Here is a 22,350-nt window from a genome sequence, read left to right as displayed (position 1 = left end):
GTGTAATGTTGGCTTCATAAAACGTGTTTGGTATTGTCCCTTCCTTCTCAATTTTTTGGAAGAGTTTGTGAAGGATAGGCACTAATTCGTCTCTGAATGTTTGGTAGAATTCATTTGTAAATCCATCAGGTCCTGGGCTTTTGTTTTTGGGGAGGTTTTTGATTACCATTTCAATTTCGCTAATTGTAATTGGTCTGTTTAGGTGTTCTATTTCTTCTTTATCTAGCTTTGGGTGATTGTAGAGTTGTAGGAATTTGTCCATCTCCTCTAGATTGTTAAACTTGTTTCCATATAACTGTTCATAGTAGTTACTGATTATTCTTTTGATTTCTGCTGTGTCCGTTGTGATTTCTCCTCTTTCATTGATGATCCTGTTTATTTGTGCTTTCTCCCTTTTTTCCTTTGTGAGCCTGGCTAGGGGTTTGTCTATTTTATTGATTTTTTCAAAGAACCAGCTCTTGGTTTCATTGATCTTTTGGATTGTTTTTTTAGTTTCAATTTCATTTATTTCTGCTTTGGTTTTTATTATTTCTTTTCTTCTACTGGTTTTGGGGTTTTTTTTGTTGTTCTTTTTCTAGATCTTTGAGCTTCTAGATTAGGTTGTTTCTTTGCGTTCTTTCTTGTTTCTTGATGTGAGCTTCTATTGCTATATATTTTCCTCTTATTACTGCTTTTGCTGCATCCCATACATTTAGGATATTGGTGTCCTCCTTGTCGTTCAATTCAAAAAATTTTTTAATTTCTTCTTGGATCTCCTCATTAGTCCAGTGGTCTTCCAGTAGTGTGGTTTTTAATCTCCATGAGGTAGGAAAGTTCCTTGCCTTCTTTTTATGGTTTATTTCTAGTTTGATGCCTTCATGGTCAGAAAAGATGGTTGATATGATTTCAATCTTGGTGTATCTGTTGATGTTTGTCTTGTGCCCCAGTATGTGATCGATCCTGGAGAATGATCTGTGTGCGCTTGAGAAAAATGTGTACTCCGTTTTTTTGGGGTTTAGTGTTCTATAGATGTCTGTTAAGCCCAATTGCTCTAGGTCCTTATTTAGAGCTTTGGTTTCTTTACTTATTTTTTGTCTTGTTGATCTATCCATTGTTGATAGTGGTGTGTTGAAGTCTCCCACTACGTATGTATTTTCTCTGATGTCTGTTTTCAGAGAGGACAACAGTTGTCTGATATATTTTGGTGCTCCTTCGTTTGGTGCGTATATGTTAATGAGTGTTATTTCTTCTTGAAGTATTGTCCCCTTGATCATAATGTAGTGACCATTGGGGTCTCTTTTTATCTTTTTGAGTTTGAAATCTGTTTTATCTGATATAAGTATAGCTGTTCCTGCTTTCTTTTTTGGTCCATTTGCTTGTAGGATTGTTTTCCATCCTTTAACTTTGAGCCTATTTTTATCTTTTGTAGCTAAATGTGTTTCCTGGAGACAGCAAAAGGTTGGGTTTTGTTTCGTAATCCAGGCTGCAACTCTGTGTCTTTTTATTGAAGAGTTTAGTCCATTTACATTTAGAGTTAATATTGATATGTTAACATCTGTATTTGCCATTGTGTTTGTCTTTCCTTTGATTTTATTTATTTATTCTTTTAATAACTTTTTTTTTTTTGGCCTTCTTTCATTGTTATTCGTCCCTCTGAGGTTCTGGCTTTAGGACTCCTTGTAGTATTTTTTGGAGTGGGGGTTTAGTTGCAATGAAATTCCGGAGTTTCTGTTTGTCTGGGAAGGTCCATATTCTTTCTTCAAAGAGGAAGGAGAGCTTTGCGGGATAGAGTATTCTTGGTTGGCATCTGTTTTCTTGGAGTCTGTTGACTATGTCCCCCCACTCTCTCCTTGCCCGTAGTGTTTCTTCGGAGAAGTCTGATGTCAGCCTGATTGGTTTTCCTTTGAATGTTATCTGTTTCTTCCCTCTTGCCAGCTTCATTATTTTTTCCTTGTCCTGGATTCTTGGGAGCTTTACTATTATGTGTCTTGCTGTATTTTTCCTTTCGTCGTGGAAGTTTGGTGTTCTTCTTGCTTCTTGTATATCAATTTTCAGCTCCTTCTTCACATTTGGGAAGTTCTCTTCAATTATCTCTTTGAATATTTTCTCTGTTCCTACATCTTTCTCCTCTCCTTCTGGTATTCCTATAACTCTTATATTTCCTTTCCTCATGGAGTCAGATAGTTCCCGAAGTCTTTCCTCGTTCTTTTTTCTTCGTACTTCTCTTTCCTTTTCTGTTTTGGTTCTTTTTATTTCTGTGTATTCAAGATTACTTATTCGTTCTTCCATTTCATCTATTCTGCTTTCATTGCTTTTCCCAGAATTCTTTAGTTCTTCCATTAATTCTTTGATCTCCTGCATTTCTTTTACTTCCCTCTTTAGGGACTCAATTTCTTTCTTCTGACCATTGTTTTCCCTCTCTAGGGACTCAATTGCATTCTTCTGATCGTTGATTATTTTTCCCTTATCATTGTTTTCCTTTATGACTTCTGTCAGTTTTTTAATCACGGCAATTTTAAATTCTCTTTCTGGAAGGCTCAGAAATTCTTCCAAGTTATTGTCGTTGCAATCTGGGGGCTGGTTTTCTCTTTATGGTGTGCTTTTTCTCTGGAGAGTTGCTAGGTTGCGTGTGGTTCTTCTCCTCCCTACTGTCTGTTTTCTAATTTGCCGTATGCGTTGGGACACTGTGTTGTTGGGACTGGCCGGCATCTTGGGTGGGCTTCTCTGCTCCCCTCTGGTTCCTCCAGGAGTCATCTGTCAGTTTCAAGCAGTCTTTACTGGAGAAAGGTCCCTGTTCTAAAATGCCGATGTGGGGACACACTCCCCTGTGCGCCTGGTCTGCCCCGGCGGTGGGTTCCTGCTCCCCCTCTGGGCTTGGACTGCAGGCCAGAGGGGGTCTGGCGTGGGCGAACTTTCCCCGCTCACCTCTGGCTCCTGAGGAAGCCTTCTGCAGGTAGTCTTTACTGAAGAAATGTCCCTGTTCTAAAATGGTGATGTGGGACACACTCTCTGCGCGTCTGGTCTCAGGCACACTCTTCTGCGCGCCTGGTCTGCCCCGGCTGTGGGTGCTCGCTCTCCCTGTGGGCTCAGACTACTTGTTCGGAAGGGGCCCAGTGTGGGCTAACTCCCCAGCTGGCCACTAGCTCCTTCATGAGTCTGCTGGCTTCAAGTCGCTAGGTGGCGCCAGAGATCTCTTCTAGAGCCCTTGGGGAGCTGATTTTCCACCCCGCGGGACAGGGGCAGAGCGGGGATGGTAGGGTACACCTCAACGGCTTTGGGGTGCTGTGTCTGCCTTGTGCCCCACCGTCGTGGGGAACCCACGCCCCTAATTTCTTGCCCCGGGTCTCAGTTCCAAAGCCCTCAGTTCCAGGACGCGGGCTGTAGCCCAGATCAGTGGCGCGGGAATGGCGCCTTTTGAATCCCACTTCCCTGCCTGGGCGCCTTGTTCCTGCTCACTCAGGGAAGGCCTCCGCGGTGTCCCCGCAAGCCTAGGTCGCAGGCGCGGGGACCTGGGCAGCTGCGATCCGATCCGGATCAGCGCGCCGCTTTCTGCGCAAGCTTACCGGGCGGCCGGGGCTGTGTGCTGGTGCTGGTCTCCTCCTGGGGGGCGGGGCTCTCTTTAATGGCGCCTGGAGCTCACCTCCGCGGCGGATCCTGCAGGGTTCTCCACAGCTCCCGTTCACGGGGTGTGGTGGCTGAAATAGTTCCTTTCCACTCACAGTCCCACTTGCTGCGTCCGTTTTTCTTGTTGGCCGTTTTGGTTTGTTGTTTCCCTCCTCTCTGCCGGTCGGAGAGTGCCGACTTTGTGGGCGGGGGAGGGGAGCAGGGTTCTGCGCTTCCCTCCCTTCTGGTCCTCTTTTATGGCCACTTTCTTCTTCGGGTAGTTTGCTGGAGTCACCCGTTTATCTTCCGTGTCCCAGTTCTCACTGGGACCTGCCGCTTTTCCTCCCTATTAACTTTTTTTAATGGGAGATCTTACTCGCAGCGTCTCCTCGCCGCCATGTTGCTCCGCCCCTCTCCGACATTGAAATTTTAATTGGAATAGCATTGAATCTGTAGATTGCTTTTGGTAGGATGGCCATTTTGATAATGTTAATTCTTCTGATCCATGAGCAGGGGATGTCTTTCCATTTCTTTGTGTCTACTTCTATTTCTTTTAACAGTGTTTTATAGTTTTCTTTGTATAGGTCCTTTACTTCTTTTGTTAGGTTTATTCCCAGGTATTTAATTTTTTTGTTTCAATAATAAAAGGAATGGTTTTCTTGATTTCTTCCTCAGATTTACTGTTTGTATATAGGAAGTCTACTGATTTTTGTGCATTGATTTTGTATCCTGCCACTTTACTAAACTGATGGTTAGTTGAATTAGTTTTTCTGTGGAGTTTTTGGGGTTCTTTATGTATATTATCATATCATCCACAAATAGTGGTAGTTTGACTTCTTCCTTGCCTATTTGGATTCCTTGTATGTCTTTCTCTTGTGTTATTGCTCTGGCTAGGACTTCCAGTATTATGTTGAAAAGCAGTGGTGAGAGTGGACATCCTTGTCTGTAACAAGACTTTTTCTAAGCTGCATGTTGTTTAGATGTTACAAGTTGCGGGGGGGCAGATAAGAGTATTTTTTGCCATCATTAAACTGGTTGATAAAACATCAAGGGATATATTTTACATGAACTTTGGGAATTATGTCAAGAATAATAATTAGATAAATGGTTATCAAAAGAACAATGTATCATCTCACATCCATTAAGATGGCTACTATAAAAAAAGATAACAAGTGTTGGTGAGGATGAGAAATTGTTACTTTTGTGTTTTGTTGGTGGGAATACACAACAGTGTAGTCATAATGGGAAACATCGTTAGATTTTTAAAAACTATGAGAAAATTAGGACTAGGACAACCATGTGATTCAATAAGACCAATTTTGTATAGTATGAAAGCAGAGCCTTGGAGAGATTTGTGCACCAATATTCATAGCAGCATTATTCACAAGCGGTAGAAACAACCCAAATGTCCCCCAGGGCACGAATGGACAGACAAAATGTGGTGGTATATACATAGAGCAGAATATTGTTCAGCCTTGAAGAGGAAATTCTGACACACAGTACAATACAGATAAGACTGTAAGGACATTATGCTAAGTGAAATACCTTACAAAGAGACAAATACCATATGACTTCATTTATGCAGTAGCTACAGAATTCAGTATCAGAAAGTAGAAAGGTAGTTGCTAAGGACTGGAGAACATGAAAAGGAAAGATGTGAATGAGTTTAGCTTGGGCTTTGAAAAATTTAAGGGTTTTAGAGATTGGTGGTACAATATGAATATACCTTACACTAATGAATTGTACAATTAAAAAGGGTTAAGATGTTGTGTATTTCATAATTTTAAAGAATCAAAATTAAAAAGAACTTCTACCAGGAAAAACATTAACCGTATGTTCTGTGGATGTGCATTTATTTCCTTTCACTTCTGTGGCAAACCCAGGTTTGGGCCAAGTGATAACACCAAGTCATTATGCTAGATTGGTATCTTGTCAAGAATGTAATCTGTTATTTCTTTTTATCAAATTCAATCGTTCCATGGGAGGTGGAAGGTGGGATGTGACGTGTCCCTTTAACTTCCTCATTATACATACATTCACACACACACACTGAGATCCTTCAAGTTATGTTCATACTTGTCTCCTCCATCTGAAGACCTGATGCCTTTTCAGCATAAATAACTCACTGTTCAAGACTCAGTTTAGGTTTGTCTTATTCTTGTTAAGTATTCTTAAATCCAGTAGGTGAACCATTATGGTCTTCCTCTTAAGATGTATGACACCAAGCATAACTGTCTATCACACTGTTTACATCAATTTAATGGTTGGTTCTAGCTTGGTTCTCCCACTCTACAGACTGTAAACGCAAGTCAAAAATGCCCACCAATGCTTCTATCTCAAATGCCCATCATATTGTTGAGCTCAGCAATAGGCGATCAATAAAAATTTGGTGTTTGTAATGTATTTACATTGAATGAATTTTTGTCTTTATGAAAAGAAACTATTATCTTTCCCACCCTCAACTCTACTTTGGATTTTTTTTCATTTGGACATGTATCTAAAAGAAACACTCATGGAATAATATTCATGAACAGATTATTTTTACTCTGCCATTAGGTGGATATCAGCAGGTGATAGAAAATTTTCATCATTGTATGTTGCTGGATCAGAACCCAGAAAGTAGTAGAAGTAAGATTTTTTGCCCTGAATTTGTTGGAAGAACACAAAAGTAACATAGCTGACTCGGTAGGGTCTTCCTGTGCATTCTCCATAGATGACATATTGCTTTATTTTGCACAACTGACCTGTAAGAAAGGTTGAGGGTGATGTAGTTCTAGGGAGCTGTCATAGAAATGGTTGGTCTTGAGATATTTTTAAAAACAATGAGGAGGGAGGAAAGGTAAAAAACCTACCTCTTATAATGCACTGGAAGCAGAAAGTGTCTCAGGACACCATTTGTAGATGTAAAGTGGGGACAGTGTCAATTTTGAGGAAAGTAGTGCCTTCATTAATATCAAACATAGCTCCAAAACACCGAGGTTGGGAATCAGTGGATTAGGAGTCATTAGTTATGTGATTTAGCATTATTGTCAATAAACAAAATATATTCACTTCTTAATGAAGATAATCTTAGTCAAAGGACTAGAATTATTTGTATGTACACAGAGCAATTGTTTGTTAACATGTAGAAATCACAAATTACAATATTGTTTTTTGCATACTCCACATTCAAATTTTAAAAGTGGGGATTATGTATTAGGTGCTTAATGTCTGTAATTTAAAAAAGTAACATGTTGAAGGAGTAGGATTTAAGACAGATTTTAGAATACTGGAAACCATTAACTGATGTTCACAAAGATGACCTGAAGTACAAAATATCTTGAAGGGCCGTCTGTATTTCCACTGATGAGGTTGATATAAAGATTAGCAGAGGCACACACACAGACTAGCCGACTTAGCACAAGTCAGGCATTAATAATTAGTGAATATAAATCTTTAATCAAATATACTTAATTGACTAGTTCATTTTCCAAAAACATAGATTCTAACATTAAAAAAAATCAATCTATAGTAGGCCTAAATTATTCTTTTCTAACAAATGAAAAATAAACTTTATTTTTTAAATTTAAATTTTATTTTTATATTCCCCATACAATTACAACCCCTTTATTTTGACCCCAATCCCTCCTTTCCCCGCCCCCCGCCCCCCATAGAGTGTCTCTGGTTCATAGTTGTTTATTGATTTTGATTTTTTCTTTCTTATAGTTATTCTTTTTCCTGGTCCCTTATTTAGGTTGTCTAGATTCCTGCCATGAGTGAGACCATCCGGCATTTTTCTTTTTCTTTCTGGCTTATTTTGCTGAGCGTGATCCCTTCCAGCTCCATCCATGTTGCTGCAAATTGCATGTGTTTATCTTTTTTGATTGCTGAGTAATATTCCATGGTATATATGTACCACAGCTTCTTGATCCAGTCATCTATTTTTGGGCATTTGGGTTGTTTCCAAAGCTTAGCTATTGTAAATAGTGCTGCTATAAACATAGGGTGCAGGTGTTCTTTGGAATTGATGTTTCTGTGTCCTTTGGGTAAATACCTAGGAGTGGAATTGCTGGATCATATGGAAGCTCTGTGTTTAGTAGGTGAAGAAATCTCCACACAGCTCTCCATAGTGGTTGGACCGTTTGCACTCCCACTAACAGTGCAGGAGAGTTCCTTTTTCTCCACAACCTCGGCAATATTTGTTGTTGCCAGTTTTTTTAATACGTGCCATTCTCACTGGTGTAAGATGGTATCTCATTGTAGTTTTGATTTGCATTTCCCTGATGGCAAGTGATGTTGAACATTTTTTCTTATGCCTGTTGGCCATTTGCATTTCCTCTTCAGAAAAGTTTCTTTTTAGCTCTTCTGCCCATTTTTTGACTGGATTATTTAGTTAGAGTGGTGGGAGTGCTGTAGTTCTGTGGTTACAAATACCTGAAGGGTGTAACCTTATACAGCATTGTTAACCAATGTTGACTCAATAAAAAAAATTTGAGACTTAAGAAGCGAAATAATATAAATATCATTAGCTCGAAGGGAGAGCTATTAAATGGAAATTTATTTTTATTTATTTATTTTTTTGTGGGACCCTCGCCAGCGGCCGGGGAACGATCCAGCGCTGCAGAGGCTGCTGGCAGTCTTGCAGCCCAGCGCTCAACCGCTGCGCCACTAGGGGAGGCCCTGGAAATCTATTTTAAATTATATTTTTAAATTTTAAAAATAAATTAAAATTTTAAATTATATTTTTTTAAAGATTTATTTATTTATTTATACAAGCACTGGGTACAGTCAGAAGCACGGGAGGGTGAGGGAATTCACCAGAGCCAGAGTGGGGAGCAGAACAGGCAGAAGGACCGAGGTACACTGCTGAGGGGAGCGGTGGGTGCGGCAGGAGAGGTCTGTGTGCCTTGTGGCACCCTCATCCGGTGGCTGGGGTGCAGCCGGGAATCGAACCAGTGCAGCAGAGGCTGTGGGCAGCTTCGCAACCTAGCACTCAACAGCTGTGCCTCCGGGAAGGCCCCTGGAAATCTATTTTTAATTACAGGTGTTTAAAGGTAATTAAGAACAAAATACAATTCACCTTTACAAGCAAGTACTTCTTAAAATTACATGTTCTGGAAAAAAGTCAGTAAATTGACTGCTTTGCTAAATTCTTTAAATAAATCATAAAAAATATCCATTAAGGGGCCTCCTTGGTGGCGTAGCAGTTGAGCGCTGGGTTGCGAAGCTGCCCGCAGCCTCTGCAGCGCCGGTTAGATCCCTGGCCACCAGGTGAGGGTCCCACATGGCGCAGCGGACCTCTCCTGCTTTGCCCGCTGCTCCCCTCAGCAATGCGTTTTGTCGGTCTGTCTGTTCTGCTCTCCACTCTGTCTCTGGTGAATTCTCTCACCCTCCCGCGCTTCTGACTCTGCCCAGTGCTTGTATAAATAAATAAATAAATCTTTACAAAAATACATATTCATTAAGAAACCATCCTCAATTTTTTAAAAGAAATTAGAATGTAGTATATTTTAAGACTAAAAGTTCCACAGGACATTTCAAAGTGTAACAGGGTGGTCCCCAGGAAAGGGGGAGGTTCCCTGCTCCACCCAAGAGAGGGTGGAGCTGAGAAGGGAGAGGAGAAGCTGCAGAAGGGACTGAGGAAGGAAGCAGGATGGAGCAGGGGACCTGGAGGAGGTGCATGGAGCCTAGAGACACGTTAAGAAACTGCACTTGTCTTTTGGTCGTGGACTGGGTGACACAGATGTGGGTGAGACCCGTGGGGAGGTGACAGTGGCAGCTTTTATCTTGATGTTGATTTTGCTCTTTTCCTTCTGGGCTTGTCTGGTTGTTTCTGACCCTTTTCTGTGGGTCCCCACTGGAAGATGCTTTAGACTTGTGGCAGGCTTTGGGGTCTTGTTCTGGACCAATCCCATTTGGATGGAGTTTTACCCACGAGGGGACGGGTAACTTTGGGTGCTTCATTTAGAAACTAGACTCTTTGCCTTACCTGTATTGTTTCCTAGTTTTATTAAAGTTCCTTCCCATTAAAGTCTTATATGTTTTGTGTTGATGCGGCGGATGGCAGAACCCATTTAGAATAGGCAGGTTTGCGGGGTTTGGGCTGCCCCTCTCCCTGTCCTATAACAAAAGGACATTCTTCAATGGTTCTAAGATTCAGAAGATGGTAATAACAAAGCTGAAGCAGAGCTTACACTCCAAGAGATGTAGAGGATTTATATCTTTACAATATTTTCGAGTCTTAATCTTTTAACTAGTTCTTTTAAAACTTACTTCCACATTATATTAGTATTCAACAACCCCTTACCTTCTCAGTTTCTTTTCATTAGCAATTACTGACTAGGAGTTCACCATCACTGTTCTTAGAATTGTATTCATCAGAACTAATTTTAAAAAATTCTTATTTTTTGTTCCCAGTAACATGCTCTTTTTATTATTCTGGCTTTTTAGTCAGATCATCTTTGGCTATTCCATATGAATTTCAGCAATATTTGTTCCATTTCTTTGAAGAATGTCACTGAAATGTATCAGAATACATTGAATCTGTAAATGGATGGAGCTGGAAGGGATTATGCTAAGTGAAGTCAGAAGGAAAAAGATAAATATCAGAGGTTTCACTTATATGTGGAATACAGAGAAACTGAACAGAGGGTTAGGAAAGACAAAACTTGCAAGCTGACCATAGAGCTAAAGCATACAGCAAGAGAGGAGAAGGGATCAAAACAAGGGAGAGAAGAGCATTAGGGAATATGGTGATGGATCATGGAAGCTATGGTGGTGGGAGAACTATGGGGACACCACCTGGGGAGAAATCAAATATTACACAAAAATGAACAATGATGTAAGACAATAAATTTAATAAAATATTTTGTAGGAATATTTAATTTTCATCACTTAAATTGTTTTTCAAACTGCATGGATAATTGGGGTACTCAAATATTGTATGAGTTGAAATCAAACAATGCCTGTATAAAAATCTTAATAGTTTTAAAATACCACATATTCCTGGTAGTTATTTTCTCCTTAGAATAACACAATTAAAAAGCATTAAGCATTTGGAGTGTTAACAGAAAACCTTACTTTAAGGAAAGTCTTTGGGGAAGAAATTAGTCCGGAATGACCTCAATCAAAAATAGTTTGGGGCCTCCCCTGGTGTCGCAGCGGTTGAGTGCTGGGTGGTGAGGCTGCCCACAGCCTCTACAGCGCCAGTTCGATCCCTGGCCACCGGCGAGGGTCCCACCAAAAAAAAAAAAAAAGTTTTCGTGGCCTCCCTAGTGGCGCTGGGGTTTGAGATGCAGCCTATGACGCTGTCCGCAGCCACTGCAGCATGGATTCGCTCCCCCAGCCAGGGAGCGGCCCGCATAGCCCAGCAGACCTCTCCTGGCTAGCCCACTGCTCCCCTCAGCGGTGTATTTCAGTAGATCTGCCTGTTCTGTTCCCCATTCTTGTCTCTGGTGGGTCCTCTCAAACCCCCTCCCCCGCCCGCCCTGTGCCTCTGGCCTGTACCCCAGTTCTTGTGTGCATAAATGAATAAATCTTTAAAAAAAGAAAAAAAATCACTGATGGTTAATAACTAAAAAAAAAGTTTTGGATATGTACACAGATTCAAAATGCATATATCTCAAACAACTTACAAATAGGGATGACATGCTTTGGAAAACTGTTACAGGACTCAAAAAGGCTCTAAAGATGACAAAGATAATGTCAAAGATGCATGAGAGGTCATTGAATGTAACTGTTCTAAAAATGAGTTCAGCAAAAAACTTCAAAATATTTTTCTAACATATGATTGACATTTAAACATTTCATATGTAACTCTACATGTTTATATATTTTAGCTTATCAGAAAAACTTTCGAGGAAATCTCATTGGGAAAAAGGGGTATAGCTTCATTGGTTAGATGCACAACTCAAGTTTTAGAGGCACTTTTACTTTATGTATAATGAAGAAACAATGGTATAATTAAGATATAAGAAAATCAGTTAGTTTGATTACCTCCTCAAAGAGATTTTCCCTGAACCTCTCAGTTTATGTATCACCTCGTCATTCTCTACCTATTGCTTTGCTTACATATTGCTTTTCATGCTGTGAAATTACTTACGTGTTTACTGTGTCTCTGGCTGGAATGAGAACACGAGGACAAGACTCTAGCTTGTCTCACTGAACTCCAGGAAGTAATGAAGTTTGTAAGAGGAAAAAAGAAGGGAGGTGATTAAGGCAAAGCAGCTGGAATGAAAGGAGCTCCAGGAGTTTATTTTGTCATCTAATGACGCTAGTCTTTGAGGGATGTTTTTCATGTAATGGACATGTGTAAACCAAGCACTGTCTATAGAAACATGCGCATTAGTCAAGAAACACAAAAGGAAAAAAAAAAACAACTAGAAGGAATTCAGTTTATTTAGATAATTCTTCTTTAAGTTCCCAAACAATATTTACAAATAAACAGGTTTGTTTATAATGTTTGATGAAATTTTAATTTGTTTAATTTTTATTTTAGAATCAAAACTACTTGAGGGGGTGAAAAAGAAACTATTCCATTTTTTTCATGTTCCGTTTCAAAGTGAAAATTTTTCAATATAACAGTATTTAAATAAGATTTCTGTTTTTACTCTTTTGGAGAAGAAATGAAAACTCATGAAACAAAAATACCATGAAGACAGAATCTGGAAGTTGTTTAAAGAAAATTTTCAATTAGAAAGCTTAACTTTTGGTTTACCTACCAGAAACATTTTTAGTAATAAATTTATAACATCTTCCATATCCAAAATATATTAAATAGCTGAGACAAGGTCATTTTTTGAACACCTAATATTACTGCTTTAAAATACCTGTTGCAGAATTCTAAGTTTTAGACTATTTGCAAATAAAACAATTATGTCAGCCAAAATATATATATTGATACTGTTTTAATCTATATAGTCTTTTTAAAATTCCTTATTTCTTTCAATTGCAGTTCTTTGATTTTTCTCTTTCAAAGATTTGTTAGTGAAGAACTCTAAGTACTCTGAATTCCATCCATTTTGGTTAATGTGACTAAACAGGGGTATGTATCTCTGGGATTCTTAATGTTTCTCTAAATTGAAAAATTAGTTACTCTACAAATTTGACTGAATTACACTCTCATTAACTGCCTGTTGTTTTATATATAAGATGTTTGCTAACATAAAAAGTTTAAGAAAATAGTGAAATTTTGCTATCTTAGCTAAATCTTCTAAATTCAATGCAAATTATCTTGTCACTTTTTAGGGTTCCCTACCACTTGAAAAAAGGTCTATTCAGCTCTGAGGGATCCTTCTCACTGGGACAGAAATAGTTGAGGCAGAGAGGTTGCTCAAGGCACAGTTACAAAGTATACCCATTTTTCTATGATGATTATTACTACAGTGTTTTTTCACTTTTCTTTAATGCTGAAAAGGGGGGGGGATCTATGTCCACAGTATTAAAAAAACTTGTATTTGGAAAAAACAGCAATTTCAACTACTTTCAGTGAGACTAAGAAACCAAACAATCAATTTGCATTTGTGGGGCATTATTTAAATTATTAAAATAAGACTAAACTAACAGCATTAGCTAAAGATTCTAACCTTTATTATTTAAGTTACCAAAAATTAAAAGAACTGTTTAAATTGTGTAATACAAATACAAAAGAAATAATCTAAAGGAAAAGGCTCTCAAGGAAAAAGGTGTTAAATGTGCTTTAATCCCAATATAATAATCTAAAGTTGCTTTCAGTATAAAACTTTTAAAAAAGCTTCAGCGAGGAGAAATGCTGAAAATAGGAAAACCAAGTTCTCTATTAAAATATACTTTAGAAGTGAAAATTAGAAAATATTGAAATTAAAGAAATTTGTTATGTTAGACACCGAATTACAAGTAATACGAATATAAATATCAAGAATGATAAAATGATTGGTCTAATGACCAATCTCAATTAAAAAAAACTTACTTTAAGTGGCACAATAATAGAAACAGAAATCTTCATTTTAAAGATTTTACTACTGTTCTTTAAACTTTATATTAAATGCGACATTTACTCACCTTTTTCTATTAAAATAATCTCAAAGAAATCAGTATCTAATTGTAATAGCTGTATAGTAACAATTCAAAAAATGAATTTCAAAATATTGTTAATGTTTCTGATGGCCAGGTAGGTAGTGAAAATAGCCTAGTACAGTTCACTCAAATGATTACGCGAAAATAATTCTGGTATTTGGGTATCAGAAATTGATTTTCTATTGCATTACATGATATAGCGTTGCAGCTAAACAGTTTATAAAAAGTTCTCAAGGTTTATATTCCCTACCACATTTACATATATTTAAAAATGTTAAAATAAAAAAATGTAAGTAAAAAATACTTGAAAAAACTTGTTAGATCTCCTTTATTTCAGTAGACAGAAGACTATTTTCAATGTCCTGGCTGAAAGGGTTCTTGTTGCCATGGAGCTGGAAGGAAAAAACCCACAAAGATTTAAGATAAGTTAATTATGTAGACTAATGGTTCATAACAGTATAGTAGGAAGAACTGAATTAAGTTAGGGACAGAGGGATCAAAGTTTTCTAGTTGTACAACTATCCTATACTAGGCATGGGATGCTGAGAAAGTTATTTAAGGCTCTCTACAGAGTAGTTACTGGTCTGATAAAGAACAGTAATATCTTTCCATCTCTCTCAAGTATCTTGTGAGAATTAAATGAAGTAAAAGATGTAATGTGCTTTACTTATAGGTTCACTTAGCACCTTCCTTTAGTACCATTTATGGTGCTGAATACAAAGATTATGATCAAGAAATCAAAACGGTTGTAGGGATTTTCACATTTTTATAAGGATGCAGTTTTTGTGATCTCTATGGATTATATGCATTCATGAAAACTACAAGGTGTGTTTATTTAAAGTTATTTCTGGTTACTATAAGTATATAACTTTTTATTTCCATTTGAATAATATAATCAAAGAGGTAAGAATTACAAGTTTTGGAGAGTCAAATCTAGACTTAATCCCAGAGCTATCTTTTTTAGCATTACATTTAATTATTAGAAACATAAAAAAAGCTCAAATGCAAACCATGAGAAGCTTTATAAAACAATTACACTAAAATTTCTTATCTTTGAAATTAAAATGCCTTTTTTTAATTCGCAGGTTTGCCACATCTGCTATGCTTGATATGTCTGTAACTGCAGCAGAAGCAGTAGAAATAAATAAAATTAATTAAAAGGAAAAAGCAGTCATATATTCTCATATCCACTCTCTTGCTTCTTTCTTTCTTCCTTTACTGCTTTCCTTCAGATTGTTTTATTTCATTTTTTTTAGGTTGTTTCAGGTGAAAAATTTATAGCCCTGGGGGCCTTCCTGGTGGCGTAAGACACAACCTATGAAGCTAACCACAGCCACTGCAGCACGAGTTCGATCCCCGGCCAGGGAGCAACCCACATGGTGCAGACCTTTTCTGACTCACCCACTGCTCCCCTTAGAAGTGTATTTCAATCAATCTGCCTGTTCTGTTCCCTATTCTGTCTCTAGTGAATCCTCTCGCCCCCACCACACACCTCTAGCCTGTACCCCAGCTCTTATATGCATAAAAATAAAATAAATCTTTAAAAAAATTATAGCCCTGTTTAAACTCATTTGGTGGAGCAGGGAGGGAAGGGCAAGATATATAATCACAATATCACATAATATGGCCTTATCATTGTGAGAAACACACAAAATGTACTATGGAAGCACAACAGGAAATTGTCATATGGGAGAACAGTGTTCAATGATGACTTAAATACAGAGGTGGAAGTTGTGACAGATGAGGTAAAAATTCCACATTTCTAACTAAAGTATTTTATCACTTAGATTCCAGGGAACCAGTGGCAACTCCAAAGTAGAGATGTTGCTGTGACCATAATTCTTAATTAGAACTAGATTTCTGTTAATAGGTTGATTTTTGACCAATTCAGACAGATGAATAAATTAATTCTATTTTTATTTTTAAAAAAGTTTATTTTTATTTATGCATACAAGAATAGGGAGAATAGGCGTCTAGGCCAGAGGTGCAGGAGGGGGTGCAGAGTCAGGGGTGATAAGAGGATTCACCAGAGACAGAGTGGGAACCAGAACAGTCAGATCTACTGAAATACACTGCTGAGGGGAGCAGCAGATGAGACAGGAGCTGTCTGCTGTGTCATGTGGGTAGCCCCCTGGCTGGGGATGGAACACAGTTCGCACTGGTTGGCCACAGCTTGATAGCGATGAGACTTTAACCTCTGTGCCACCAGGGAGGCCCTAATTCTAATTTTAATTCTCTTGCATTTTTGTAAACAGAATGTCTTAAAAGACATTAAGAGATGATTAATTACAGTGCATTTTACCTCTGATGGTAAATATTTGGGTGTCAATGGGAACCTAATTTTTACAGATTATTAGTAATTGCTTTGAAGTTTTATTTTAGCTCTGGTAAGTACATACTTCACCAATTTTTAAAATCTATATTTTAATCATGGTATTTTACAAATAGAACTGACTTTAAAAGAGAAAAAATTTTAAGATCTAGTAGAAAACTTTCGAGCTATTCTATCAATGTATTTCTATAAATTTCATTCACTTACCCGCAGATATTATATTAGAATACAGAGAAAAAGAATGTTTTATCTGACTGATGCTTGTCTACCTGTTTTCTTTCCATTTTTCAAAATAATTTATGTTCACAATAGGAAATCTAGAAATTAGAGAAAAACATACTCCACACACCCAAAATTTTATCACCAAAGGTAGACTAGTTAAAATATTTGTGAACTTCATTTCAGTATTTGTATTTTTTCTTTTTTTAAAGATTTATTTATTTATTTATTTATACATGCACTGGGTACAGTCAGAAGCGCGGGAGGGTGAGAGAATTCACCAGAGCCAGAGCGGGGAGCAGAGCAGGCAGAAGGACCAAAGTAGACTGCTGAGGGGAGCAGCGGGCAGCAGGAGAGGTCTGCGCACCGTATGGGACCCTCCTCCAGTGGCGGGGGGGGGGGGGGGGAGCAGCTGGGGAACGAACCGGCGCTGCAGAGGCCACAGGCAGCTTTGCAACCCAGCGCTCAAGCGCTGTGCCACCGGGGAGGCCCTCAGTATTTGTATTTTTTACTTACAAAGATGAACTTATAAGGTATAGTTTTAAAAGCTGTTATTAAAAACTTTTACAAATGCTTTAATGGTTGCATCATACTTCATGATATGGATTAACTATAATTTAGTTATCTATTTCCCAAAATGTTAGGCTTCATTCAAGAATACAGTGGTGGTATTATCAATTCTTTTTATTTTCAGTCTTTGACAACTAGATTTCTGCCTGACAATATGACTGAACTCTGCTTGATATTTGAACAATTCTACAAATCTTCAAGGAAAAAATGAATGCACTATAACATTGCTTATAAATCTATTTACAAAAATATATAAAGATAAAAGTAAAAACTCAGTGAACCAAGCATTAAAACTTGTGAAACTTACCATATGTCCAAGGAACTTCTGGAAGCACACCTGAATCAGGAGAATAAGGATATGCAGCTTGTGGTAATGGTTGATGGGAAGCACACTGTGAAAAAATGGGTTGCTGAAAATTGTAAGAAACAGGCATTTGAGATTGAAAGTACCCATTGCCTGGCACAAAGTCATTTGCTTGTGATTCTCCAGAAAAATAACCAAAATATTGAGAGTATAAAAGATTAGAATGTGTGTTCTGTACACTTGCAACTGTAGTCAACATCCCAGGTGGTGATGGCTGTACTTCATATGATGTTATCCCCTGGTATGTCTGAGTAATGGAATTGCCACTGCTGCTGCTATAATGATAAACACACCAAGCATAGTAAGGATATGACGTTCCAAATGAATGCTCAGAAGAATTATATGTTGGGGTATATGAAAACTGTGGCAGTTCATTCCAATATACAGCAGCATTCTGAGTTACTGAATTTTCATTATTGCGTCCAAAAAAAGTGTTTTCAGCTGCTCCAATGGACAGAGTACTGGAATTCAGTGTATCCTTAATATATTTTTCTTTTGACTCAGTTTCTGCAGGCTGTGTTTTATTTATTTGCAAAGTCGGAACTTTGTTCTGAATAAATATGGCTTCTGGAGGACTGGTGCATGCAGAATTTTTAAAAGATGAACTTAATATTTCATTGTCCTGCAGTTCAAAGACAGTGTCATTCACTTCTAAATTGGCATGGATATCCTTTACGAAATGGAAAACAGGCTTGGAAGGCACTGCTGCATCAGACAAAAGAGAAGGATCAATTTCTGGTTTCCTGTATGAGGGACATGTTTTCTCTGTAGGACCTGGACAATTCTTGAGAAGTTTCTGTGAAGGTGCTTCATGGATTTTAGAAAATGTGCCATCTACACATTTTTTGTTATAAACTGACAAAGAATAAGCATCTTTTTTATCACTTTTTGTCTCAGCAACACTAAAATTTACATTTCTTTTCTTTATACTATTTAAGTTTCCCTGTTGACTGGTAAAATCTTCTGAAGTATCCGATGAAGTCTTAGTCAAATCTATTTTGTTCTCTGAACTTGATGTACAAATGTCTTTCAAGTTCCTTAAAGGTAAAAGTGAGCCAGGTGGTGATCTTTGTATTTGAACCATTTTTGGAGATACATGACTTTTTTCCTGATTATCACATGAATTTGGTCTTACTTCATTTTCACTTCCAGGATGAGATTTTGTATTTCTATTAGGTGAAACACATACATACAAATATCTTTAAATATACAGTCACAAAATATTAGCATAAATCTATCTTTGAAACTTTTATTCATGAGAAGATTTACATTTTTTATTGCTATTGGCAGTAGACAAGTAACATATTTTCCCAGTTTTACTTCATTGGTTGAATGTAGTCACGTTTTCTGCTAAAGGTGATATACCCTACATTTCAAATATATGTCTCAATACTGTAATAACTTACAAATACTGTAAGTTATTTGCCTTACATATTTCCCAGTAGAGGGGAATAGCATTATCCAACTTATTTAATTGTCATTTCTAATTCCCTACTTCAGTTTTCTCTTGTAAATAATTGAACAACCATGGTTCTGCCCTGCAGAAAAAAAAGATCAGCTTCAATCATCACAAAAACACACTAAGGTATTTTGTCCAACTTTAAAAAGAAAATCAAACTCCTTAAATACTTTGTCAATTTAATATCCTTGTCATTCCTACCTAAATTTAGACAGTCTCAAGCAGATTGAAGGAAATATCCATTATGAAAATGTCTAGAGAATTGTTAATATAGGTTTCCAAGGTATTATTTTTTAGGGTCTTATCAAATACTTTGAATACATGTTGAAAAGAAAAAATAAGTGCTATTTCTCCACAGTTAAAGTATTTTTGGCTTGGGATTTTATATGTCCTGAATCTACAAGCCCCGTATTTTACTGAATTCAGCCTCCTAAAAAGGCAATTTAAATGACAACGTACATTATACAAAGCCATGTAATACTTTGGTAAGAGTTTCTACAAATTATACAATTTGACTATCACATTTCCAGTGTTGTTTCAGTGATGTCACTACTTTACAGACTGGCAGCTGCGTGCATGAATTATTCTTTTATGCATTTAGATATACTTTCATGAAGATAGTGCCCTGTATCTATAATTTTTCTGCTGAGAAAAGGTTTAATTTGTTGACTGGCAATTCCACCTATACTTAGTCACTAAAACAAGGATGGTTATAGAACTGGTTTATGTTAGCCTATTCACCTTTATGCCAGTACACAACTATTTAAAGAGTCTTATGTACCAAGAAAAGGATTCTAGAAATGTGGTAAATAAAATGTTGTATTTAAAGTAGTAAGCCCAAGTCAGAAAAAATGAGGATGCTTTTTTATTGCACATTTTTTCATTATTCTTTATAAAAAGAAGGAAAGAAGTCTGTCACAAATTCAAAATCTTACAGTTCAATGGAATAAGGTTAACAAGTCCAGTAGGACTATTTTCATGTCAAAATAAGAATATAAGAATGTAGTGATTTTTCCCACTAAAATAATTCATTTTAAAGAACTAGTCTATTCTGAGATCACATTAGCCAATGTTATGTTAAAGCACCCTTCTATAAAACAGTAATATATTTATGTGTGTCTGTAACTAATTTTTTACTCGTAATAAATGTTAGCAATTTCTATCTTTTTAAACAATTTTGAAATCTGGCTGGTCTGTAAAATCCATTGTTTTAAAAAACTGATTCCAATCACTTGTCTTATTCTTTCATGCCCCTTTTCATGAACCAGTTACTAAGCCCCATCAATTATGTTATTAATGTCTGTCAAATATATGAAATTAACTTGGGCCTCCCCGGTGGCCCAGCGGTAGAGCGCTGGGTTGCGAAGCTGCCTGCGGCCTCTGCGGTGCCGGTTCAATCCCCGGCTGCTCCCCGGCCACCAGAGGAGGGTCCCACATGGCGCGCAGACCTCTCCTGCCGCCCGCTGCTCCCCTCAGCAGTGTACTTCGGTCCTTCTGCCTGCTCTGCCCCTCGCTCTGGCTCTGGTGAATTCTCTCACCCTCCCGCGCTTCTGACTGTACCCAGTGCATGTATAAACAAAACAAACAAGCAAACAAATAAAGAAAGAAAAACATGCCTCTATTAAAAAAAAAAAATCTAAAAAAAAAAAAAAAAGAAATTAACTTTACTGATTTTGTAAAACATCACTTTTTTCCAAGTCCTGGTTGACTACTGCTAACTATACTCAAAACTCCTTATCATTTAAATAATTAAAAAACACATTTCACAGGACATTACTCTTCAATACTTACAGAATGAAGTTCAAATTCCTCAGGACTTAAGACAATACATAAACTGAAACGACCTTTTCCCCCTCCTTAGCTTACTCTTTCCCCTAAGTTACGTGTGTGATCCAACAGAGTTACTGCATTGTCAGAAAAGTCATGATGCATTTGGCAGCAATGGTACTAGTTTGTTTTTGGAAGTACTAGTCATTCACACCTATGTTACTGCTAATCATTTGACAGTTGACAGTTCTAGCTTCATTCTAACAAAAAAATGAGCAATTTGGTTGAGTTTTGGAGATTTTACAAGTTGAAGATAGCAATCCAAACTCTGCATTTTTGCCATGTATTACTGCTTTACTTCCATAAAGGGAAGAATGTGTGCCAAGCTTGTGAAAAGTGGCATGAAGTTTATGGTTACATCGCTCTACAAGAATGTCAGTGCTAATGATGCTTCACAAATTCCATGATGGTGATTTTGATCTCAATAATGCTCCTTGGTCAGGAAGGCCACCGGGGTTGTTGATGACAAAATAAAGACCTGATCTTGTCAAACCCACATTACACAACACGAGAGACTGCAGAAACACTGAACACCAATTATTTAAGCATTCACGACCACCTGAAAAGACTGGGATGTGTAAGTAAGCTCAATATTTTGGTTCCTCGTGACCCAAATGCCACTTTTTTTTTTTTTTTTTTGCATAGAAGAACTGGTGTGTAGGTCAAAGGCACAGGGGGGAGGGGGAGAAGGGTGTGTGAGAGGATTCACCAGACACAGAATGGGGAGAACAGATGAATTTATGGAAATACATTGCTAAGGGGTGCAGCGGGCGAGACAGGAGGGGTCTGCTGCGCCCATATGTAGGTTAGCTCCGTGGCTGGGATCAAACTAGGGCTGTAGGGGTAATAGTGCTAAGATTTATTCCCTAGGCCACCAGGGAGGCCCAGAAAATGATCCTTTTTTGAAGTGACTGAGAAGTAGACTCAGTGATGATGAGAAGTAGATTATCAATGTGGTGTAAAACGGTCTTGGTCCTGATGTGATGGTTTGCCTCAAATGACATTGAAAGCAGACATTTGTCAAAGGAAGGTTATGCTGTCAGTGTGATGGGATTTTAAAGGTGTTGTGTTTTTCGAGCTCCTACCAAGGAACCCAACAATTCGAATGTGTATTGTTGGCAATTAGAAAGTTCGAATGAATCCATCATCCAGAAACATCTACAGCTTGTTAATCATAAAAAAGTTGTGTTCCATCATGACAACATGAGACCACACACAAGTTTGATAACTTGTGTAAAATTATTGGAGCTTGGATGGGATGTGTTGCCATATCCACCGTACTCTCCTGACCTTGCACTGTAAGACTTCTACTTGTTTTGCACTCTTCAAAACTCCTTGTGTGGTATAACGTTCAATTCAGATGAAGCTGTAAATCAGCACCTTGTTCAGTCAGCACCTTGTTCAGTGTTTCATCTATAAAGACAGGTCCTTCTAAGAAAGGGAATTAGGAAGCTCACTGAAAGATGGCAAAAGGTTATCGAACAAAACGGGCAACACATCATTGATCTTTGTTCTTTACATAAATAAAGACCTTTGAAAAACATAGAAAAATGCATCATGAGTTTTCTAACAATCCAATATATAAAAGATATTTTATTTTTGTTCCTTAATATGTTTAGTTTTATGTTGTGTTTAGTTTAGTTTCTCTTCAGATAGGACTGATGGAAACTCCTACCTTGGATGCTTGAACACTGCTTTTTCTCTGCTGATTTTTGTGACATCTTTCATGTTTATCTATGTTTAAAAGATACAAAGAATACTTTCATTGGTGATAGTTTAAACTATAATATATATTTATTATCTTAATATTAGATGTGCAGTTACTTATTTCTGTAATTAACTAAAACAGACTGAATTATATTCATTAATATTTATCCCTTCAAAAACCAGTGACTTAACATATATCACAAATGTTTGGAGGAACTTTTCCTTTTTTAAGAAATCTGCAACATTCTTTTTATTCTA

General features: G+C 37.5%; 1 protein-coding gene across 1 annotated transcript in view; it reads right to left on the bottom strand.

Annotated features, from left to right (window-relative positions):
• Nucleotides 1–13,968: 13,968 nt before the first annotated feature.
• Nucleotides 13,969–22,350, bottom strand: part of TEX15 (testis expressed 15, meiosis and synapsis associated) — a gene marked incomplete at its 3' end in the record, with an annotated part of 50,894 nt that continues 42,512 nt past the window's right edge. Inside the window, exons 7-9 of the mRNA XM_084231049.1 lie at nt 22,061–22,119; nt 17,043–18,268; nt 13,969–14,006 (exon numbers count right to left, since the gene is read on the bottom strand). Of these exons, the coding sequence (XP_084087175.1) occupies nt 13,969–14,006; nt 17,043–18,268; nt 22,061–22,119 (1,323 nt within the window). The remainder of the gene's footprint in view (nt 14,007–17,042; nt 18,269–22,060; nt 22,120–22,350) is intronic.

The sequence above is a fragment of the Talpa europaea genome (genome assembly GCF_964194135.1).
Source record: "Talpa europaea genome assembly, chromosome: 4".
Classification (NCBI taxonomy): Eukaryota; Metazoa; Chordata; class Mammalia; order Eulipotyphla; family Talpidae; genus Talpa; species Talpa europaea.
This window is presented reverse-complemented; position numbering and strand designations above follow the sequence as displayed.